The following is a 9,485-nucleotide window of genomic DNA, read 5'->3' on the forward strand; positions in this document are numbered from 1 at the left end:
TAAAATATATACCATACTGAAAATACTCAAGTGTATTCTAGTTAATTCCTACAGTTAAAACAGGTTCCTGAATTACAATTAAATAATTATATTTAAACAACAATTTATTAGCAGCTACGACTATTAATAAATTAAAAAGGAGTTGTAACTTAAAATTTTAGTGGTTTCCTACCAGCATGAATTTCACATTAAATCTCATTAGATAATATAAAATTAAATTAATTTTAATTGTACGCATGTCGTAAACTGACAATTATATAATGTCATATCGATATACAAAGACCACAAGAACCGCAACTAGTCTATAATAGTAATTGATAACTAGAAAAACGTATTTAAAGAATCATGAAGATACCATATGTAGTATCGTCAAATGCGCGCGAAGCGTATACCACTGCACCTTTTATGAAAGCGTCAGCAGGTGAAGCAGGTCGTAAGATCGTAGCTGAAGATTTCGAATGGGACGACAATTTCAGCCCAGCACCTCTTACATATTATGCCGCTCTTGAACTATCCAGAAATTTCCATAGAATTAACCCACTAAAAAAAATATTACAAAAAGATGTCGATATGCTCATGGACCTATATCCCGCAACTATACCTTTGAAATATAGCGTTATTTATATTAAGGTAATTAATTTCTTTATGTATCCTTCCTTCATATCATTATACACATTTCTATATCTGTGTAATAAAAAAAACATTACTTTAAGGACGAACAATATTGGAAAAGATCATTCTATGCGAAATTTCCATCTCGCAAAGAAATAGGTGTCACATTTTGGAAAGGTAAATTTTTATCAGCTTGCTTACAAGATTACCTGGAAAATGTGAACCCAGATGTATTCATAGAAGAAGATGCAGTTGAACTAGCTTCTTTGGCAAGTTATTTCATCCTATTATTTTTTTTAAGTACATACGTTTCGAAATGAAATTCCATAAGTGTTAATTGTAGGTGAGTCCATACATCTACGAATTACGATTAAATCAATTACAAATGGTCAGACAGCCGAATCCACCAGTACCTTCAGAGAACTCAATAGAAGATACATGTATTTTCAGCGTTCCAAAAGTGTACGATCACATCCCTCTGGAACCGGTTCTTATGAAATTATATAACCTTCAAGACATATCATTAGTTTTCGGAATAAATAATGTAGAAGATAGTTACTTGACAAGATATTTTGAGTTCTCCCTAAACGACTGTGAGTCCATGTGTCGAGGTTTGGAGTACTTGCAACATCTTAAAATATTCCGAATCAACCGCAGCAACTTAGATTGTTCTAAAGTCAAGCTGATTTTACAACATCTGGTGAAAAAAGACTGTATAGAAGAACTTGATTTCAATCATTGTAAAATTGGTGATTATGGGATGAAAGCTCTAGGGGGTTTTATTTACATACACAAGAACGTTAAAAGAGTAAGAATCGCTAACAATCGGTTCAAAGAAGTTGGCGTACAGGGAATTGCTTATGCTCTTCAAATGCATCCTGCCGCTCCAATCGAACTTTTAGGTAGGAAATTTATGTCTAGGTCATAACAAAACCTTTTCGAGTTTATATTCAACATTATATAATATTATGCATTTTGCAGATTTTAGTTTAAATCCAATGTCACTGGAATGTGCGACGATCTTTGCCGCAGCATTCGTCCGATGCAAGGAAAAACCTCAAACGCTAATCGTGAATTCGTGCGGATTTAGCGGCGCCTCCGCTGAGAAGGTCGCCATATTTTCCTGTTTTATTAAGCAGCGGCGAAGGCTAGCTAGTTATAATTGAAGTTTTGAAGCTGTTCGTATAATGCTATTTGTGTTTAATGATTACTTTTAAACATAGAGGAAAACATATCGTTTATATAACTTTACAAACCAGATCTAAAATCAGGATATACTATTTGGGAGTATGTTTAATGTAAACAGCAATTTTAATATTAAATAAAACAGTCTCGTATATGACATGTTGCATATCATGTATGATGTCATACTTATTACTTATACGGCATATCAAACTTATTTATCTAAATACTTTCATAATTACATCGATAGCTTATCATACAAACGTTTAATTTAAGACAAATCTACTCTAGAATGATCTACGTACACGATTCATTATTTTGATTTTCTTGTCGTTTTTCTTGGTAATTTTTGTGATAAAAATCATGTAGGTATTGTTTTATCTATTTTTTATTTCAAGAAATCATTCGTCACCGTTGTCTGTTAATTACTAATATAATAGCACAATTTGTGTCCTTTTGTGTGATGCGATACCGATTTGATAGCAGAATAATGAATTAGTCAAAACAAGACAGAATTACCTTTTATTTAATTAATTGATTAATTATTAGATTTAGTCAAAATAAGACAGGTTAACCGACGTGTGTGGCGCGTGTAACTAAGGCACAAATAACCAGATTTGTAATTTGTTGAAATCAGTAACTAATGTGGACCGTTGGTAATCTTTTGCCAGGTCTTTAGCAATATTGAAAGGGTCGTCAATCTGAGTTGTGGATTGGGCCTACAACTAGGGTTGACGTCTAATTTTATTTCAAGTCAGTTTCGTTTAGAAATAGCTTTCAACTCAGCAATATAGTCACAATGTTATACATGCACATAATTTTATGTATATCTACTACCTACTTAGACAAAAAAAGATAAATGAACGTAGATAAAACGTATATTCTATTTCATTTATTGTTATCTAGATGGCTGGTCTTCTAAGCCTTAATCGTGGTCTAACAAGATTAGATATGGCCGCTAACAATCTGTCTGGTGAAGCTGAGGTAACGCTGATTCGCGCTCTTGAGCAAAATAGGAAGGTACTAAGAGTCGACTTGCGAAGGACTCGTAAGTACTCAATTGTGTTATAAAATATTGTTTATACGTAATACATATATTCCGATATAAACAACATGATATCAATGTTATACTAGGAAGTTGTTTAAAGCATAATAAAATAAAAACGATGGAATATTTATTTATCGAGAGTACTTGAACCGTTTTTGGTTTTTTACTGTCACGTTTTGGGATTTCAAAATCCAATCAAGGGTGACTGGAATTTAATATGTTACTGGTGAAGTTTTCATCTCAATTGTAGAGTCACTACATAGTATAAAGCAAAGTGATGTTGTAACGTCCGTCCTTATGTATATATGTATGCTTAGATCTTTAAGACAACACAACGGATTTTGATGTTTTTTTTATAGATAGAGAAAGGTTTCTATGTATAATAACATCTATTGAACCACTCCAAATTTAACGCATGCGAAGCCGCGGGCGAATGCTTGTTCATTATATTATGCATTGTTGTCTCCATATAACGTATTTGAAAGAATATAACGGAACATGATCGAAAGCGACTGCGAGCCTAGCACTTTCCGTTTATAAATCTGATCTGTAAAAATATTTCACATTAAAATACTATTTAAAATAGTGAAGAGGAAAATAATGCTGTATTTTAAGAATATTTCTTTAGGAATGTTGTTCTGTAATTCTTTAAATATGTCTAGCAAAAATCTGATATTTGTAATAAGCGTACTTTATACTACATATATTGTATATATATCTTATATCTTTAAACGAGAAATTCTTGTATATATGTATATATAATTGGAATCTCGGAATCGGCTCCAACGATTTTCATGAAATTTAGTATATAGGGGGTTTCGGGGGTGATAAATCGATCTAGGTAGGAATCTTTTTTAGAAAATCTTTTTTTTCGTGTTTTATTCGTGTTTTATCGACTTAAACTTACTTTTTTAACAAATAGGAGGCGTTTGAGTAGTCCCAATTTATTATGACTCTTCCTGACATCTATTGGCGAATAATAATACTATAAATGCGAAAGTTTGTGAGAATGGATGCATATGTATGTGTGTGTCTGTTACTCTTTCACACAAAAACTACTGAACCGATTGCAATGTAATTTGCTTCGTAGATAGCTGGACAACTGAAATAACACATAGGCACTTTTTATACCGATATTCTTACGGGATACGGACTTACGCGGTTTCAACCGCGGGTCACAGCTAGTAATATAAATATGACTTTTGTGGAGTTCTGAATACATTAAGACTGTTTATTTTTTTTGTTTATCTGTTAAACAACTGCTCCTTCAAAGACTATGGTTTTTTCCATAATTAGAGTAGAAATGAGGTGCATATTGTTTTGGCTTCTTTAGTTATGTTTTTGAGTTTTTTTATGTAGCTGTGTGTTTGATTGTGTTGAAAGCAATGTAAACCTAATATTAAATGGTTCATTTTTCAGATATCTCAGAAGAAACACAGAGAAAGGTAAATGAACTGCTTGAACGTAATAAAAATTTGATCGGTCAAGAGACTGAGGCCAGTGACGAAATACCACCTCTGTACCTCAACGAGCCTGAATATCTTATATGGGAATACAATCCAAATAACCCAGATTATATCCCTGGTCGATATCCAGTGAGAGTGCCAGAAATTTAATGCATCGATTTTTATATAACAATTTACTTACAGGATAATTTTCTTTTTACATTTATATGTGCAGTTTGTCATAATTATACAAGCATTTTAATTATATTATGGCCAATTTTTTTTAATTTAGTTTACAGTATATGCACCAACTTTTCTGTTACCTTTCAATAATAAAAATACACAAGTAAATATTATTATCTCGATCTTGTTTACATACGCATAAGGAAATACAATTTAACAAAACGATATCGTGCCACGTGACTATTTAAATGTTTTTTTACGTTATTTACCCAATTCCAAATATTAAAAGATATGAAATCTCACTCAAAGAACGTAAAATAAAAAAAATATGTAGGAATGGTTACATGAAGTGAATTATATAATCTAATACTTACACTAGGTTACAAACCTACTGACCTTTCCACACGATACTTATTCAAATGCATTTCTATTAGGACACGCATATTAATTGACACAACTGCATTTTAATGCTTTCGCGATATAAACATGTATTATACATTATTTATTATTGCTTACTACCAATTGCATGTAGATATTCAGAGGCAATTTTCATCTTTTTAAACCTTATAATTATACATCTATATCATCTATCATCTCTCTATGGTCTTTAGAATCAGTACGACCAAAGGGCATGTCAAGCAAAAATAAGTCCACAAGATACGCAACATACAAGGTTAAGTACCTTGATTCTGCAATCCCACATTAATATTATGTTTTTAGTTATGCCAGGGAAAGTTCGTTAAAAGTATCTATAAGTCTTAATCAAATAAAGGAAATATAATCTGTTAACTAAAATTATATAATTTAAAGCAACTAAAGAGATTTTACTGTAATTTTATCGAAACAATATTTTTGTTTCGAATTACATAGATCATTCGCTCTTTCATATTTATGATTCTCACAACCGGAATATCATAGAAAGTATTTAGTAGAAACTAGAAAAAAAGATAGCTTTTAGTTTTTGTCCTGTCCTCTATATAGTAAATCTAAAAGACTGCGTTTCGATGTTCGACAATTATTTACTTAATACGAAGATCGAAAAATGTTAGCAACCTGTCTCTGGATTCAAATAAAGGCCTTTCTCTCCTCATATTTTTCATATCGCTGTAGATTAATGTTATTAATGACAATAGGTGATTAATTAATGTCTCTGACAATCTATTCAAGCTTATTGTTACAAATGGTTTTGAAATCGTTAATCATAGTATCCTAGATTCCTCTCTAAGTGATTCCATTGTTAATTACACCTGACTATTCTACTACAGTATTGTTTTCAACCATTATTTTAGACGCAGCAAATAATAATGATGTGTAAATAAATTGAACACATAAATGACAATCGGTTATTCTATGTAAATATATTATCTGTATCGTTCTGATGCATAGATATTATAAATGATGATCAAATCGATTGAATTTTAAATATATTTTTAGATCCTATCTTAAAGATTAGAGCAAAGACGCAGGAAAGCATGGCGATTGATATGTTGTTTTATGTTTTTATTTTCGGCTATAATTCTCTTTTACTTTTTTATTATTAGCTCACCGCTCGTCCCGGTTCTGCCCAAGATGGCCTAGAATATAAATAAAATGAAAAGAAGCCCATGGCATTCACTTCACTTATCGCTTCAGTAGTTCCACAGATAATCGCTTACAACATAACAAGCTTACAAACACAATACTTGAGAAATTTTGAAAGAAACGAAAAAATTTGATTACGCGGCGGGATTCGAACCCGCGTTTCGCGGGATCACTGGTGGCCGAGAGGCATAGCTACCGGTTTGGCAAGAAACGCGGGTTCGATTCCCGCCTCGTGTTCAAATTTTTTCTATTCTTTCAAAATTTATCATTTATAAAGCATTTCAATGCTATAAAACTAAAAATTAAACACAATACTTTATTATTTTAGTACAGTAAAAATAAGATAATAAATAGCTTTAGTAGGTAAATAAATAAAAAAGTATAGGTATATAATAGAAACGTGGAAATATATTTCATTCATATTTATTAGCATAACACCATATTAATTTATTCAAGACTTACCGAATAAATTTAAATATAACACTCAAGACGCATTAATATGATATTTTTTACACAGCACCTGCCTCTATACTCTATAGAAAGTATTCACTTGGCGGAATACAATGGCAGTCGGTGACTTTATGACAAGAGCTTGCGCCTGTGTGTCGCAGTTAAAAGGTAAAACTTGTCGGTTTTCTTACATTCCTTTTTTAAAATAATTGGGCACACTATCGGTGCTAAAAAATACGCAGTTTTTATTAATTATATAATTTGTCCTAAATGAGTCGATGCATTCAATATATAAATAACAATAACAATAACAAAAACAGTATTGCAACTGACATAAATTAAAAACGCTTTGTATGATGGCAATTTGTTAGGTATGCGGATGAATAATTAAAAATAACCGTGTCTATTGACCTATAAATATCTATCAAAAAGTAAAAAACAAACATGTATTTTTATTTCATCCATAGTGCTTGTATCGCACAATACAATCTTTTGAATAATTATGTTCATGAAAACATCTGTGTAAAAATTACAGTATAACCACAGATAATATAGTACTGGTAACTAATTCAAAAACTCGACAAGCTTGCTTGATTTCTGTTTTCATGAAGCTTATAAAACAGGAAAATAGCTTAAGAAAGATGGTTATAATTGCGCAGAAATAACATGTTCGCTGTATAATATTGTTACAAATAATATATTATAATCATACGAATTACCTGCAACATAAACATTGAATCGATTGAGTTTCTGAATACATTACAACGCCTTCGGAAAATATATTTTGAGCTGAATTCTCTGTTAGCTTAGCTTCTATCAAATGTATCAGAAGCCTATATCCATTTGATATTGTATAGTTTTCTCTCTTTATATTTTTTCATTATTTATCCTACATTTTTATCAGAACTATTAGTAGTTTTATTTTTTGTATATTATTAATTAAATTCATCGACACCAAAGCCTATAAAGCAGACAAAAAAGCGAAACCTTCGGGACTAAACAGACTATAATAAAAACGACGGAGGTTTTCATTCATCGCATTTTTTATAAATATGTTATGATACTTGTGATATGTATCCTTTTCCTAACCCAGTCCGTTCCCTTTGCCGTCGTTAATCCTTTCCTTATCTTATACACCTTAAAAATGGACAATGCCTTTGCAGCGGTCCTACCTTTGCAAATGTTCATGGGCTGTGTTGATTAATTTCCATCAGGCTACTACTTAGTTGCCCGCTAGTACATAAAAACAAAATAAAAACAAGCAATCGTACCACAATATTTTTCCATGACTCCTGAAAATGATAACGTTTATAATTTGGGGTTTTGTTCATTAATATTAGGTAAATGGGGTGTGATTCGTCTGGAGCAGATAAAAGGCCGCATTATTGTGGTTAAATGTTCGAATAGATTACTTTCATTAATGTGAGCACATCCCATTTGTAATAGGAACTTTCTTGTTGTGACAGTTCCATAATTTTAGGATATTCCACTTTATGATAACATCAACTTTAATCTCGATATTTGTGTAGAGAAACCTAACCTAACTAACCTAGGAAATACAGACTTGTGAACTTTACCATTAACAATAGAAAATCTGTAGATGATTTCACACTATTAATCAACAATGAATGTAAAAAAAACAAAGCGTTGGTTAAAACTGATTGGTTTTTTAGTCTAAAATTATGATTTTTACGAAGTGTTTGGTACCCAATTATGTGATGCTTTATATTCTATATTAATCAACTATACTATAACTATTCATTGCATTCATCAATGTCATCGTTCCTAAATTTTCGTGTTTTTGAATTATATTAATTAAACACTTACTCAAAAACGTTTTGGAATTACATACATTAAAATAGAATTTATTTTCAGTATTTAAAATTTAAATCTATTTGCAAAATAAACAGCACATTGTTATATGTTTTTATTGCAATTAGTAAAGTATTTTCTAAAATACAGCTGTGCTATATTAACTACTAGCGGTCCGCCCCGGCTTCGCCCGTGGTACATACGTACTCAATAAATGGACTATCTAACACTGAAATAATTTTTCAAATCGGACCAGTAGTTCCTAAATTTAGTGCGTTCAAACAAACAAACAAATAAATAATTAAACGAACAAACTCTTCAGCTTTATAATATTCGTATAGATTATTTCGACACAAGAAAAACAAAATAGTTATATGGAGTTTAAAATCATTATTTCAAATAAAAATATAATATTTTATAACAGATTGATAACTGGATCAAATACAGTCATAATTCATCTAAAGCCATTTCGTAAAAAGAACAATTCATGCGAAAGGAAAATATGTAATGGTTTATATTTCAAAATATTAATGCCAAAGCTGCTGTGAAAAGATCGTTTGAAACGAAAATTGAGGCATCGTCTAATACTTCTATTTTGTTGGGTTTACTGTTATATCCTTTCAAACGATGAAAGAGTGAAACTATTTTAAACATTTTATTAAATAATAAAGTGGATGCTTTTAAAATGTTTGTTTATTGACAAGTTTTATAGTTTTGAGATTAAATACGTCGATAACAATTATTTGTGGGTACTATAATTGTTATGGTTTCTATCAAAAATGTTTAAAAGCAATTTGCGCCTCAAGTTTAAAGCAGAAGTTTTCAATTTGCATTTTTGTTGATAATATTAGTTACGAAGGAATTTTTTTTTATTTATCGTATAAAAACCTCTTTAATGTTACTATAGGTACAGATACACACAGATAAAATAGGTTATGTGTTATCTGTGGCAATATTCCGTATGGGTAGTGTGGTGTCTGTTCCTGGTATAGAAGCATATTTCTTCTCTTCAGATTTTCCCCCGTAAGACAAATAAGTTTTTAGAATATGCTAAATACCACAAATAAATGAACTATTTAAACTTCTTGGCATCGACATGTGTATAGTAAATTCCAAATTCTACAACTCTTGTTACGCACTCATGCATAAATTATTGCGTTGTTATTTAGTTA

At 30.9% G+C, this 9,485-nt stretch overlaps 1 protein-coding gene across 1 annotated transcript; it reads left to right on the top strand.

The window, feature by feature from the left end:
* The first annotated feature begins 345 nt into the window (after window positions 1-345).
* On the top strand, window positions 346-4,458 carry LOC119829702 (dynein regulatory complex subunit 5). Its single transcript, XM_038352335.1, has 6 exons — window positions 346-630; window positions 714-881; window positions 956-1,514; window positions 1,594-1,721; window positions 2,701-2,842; window positions 4,262-4,458. The coding sequence occupies exons 1-6, from the start codon at window positions 346-348 to the stop codon at window positions 4,456-4,458; spliced, it is 1,479 nt and encodes a 492-aa protein (XP_038208263.1).
* Window positions 4,459-9,485: the final 5,027 nt, after the last annotated feature.

This window comes from Zerene cesonia, chromosome 10, assembly GCF_012273895.1.
Source record: "Zerene cesonia ecotype Mississippi chromosome 10, Zerene_cesonia_1.1, whole genome shotgun sequence".
Lineage (NCBI taxonomy): Eukaryota > Metazoa > Arthropoda > Insecta > Lepidoptera > Pieridae > Zerene > Zerene cesonia.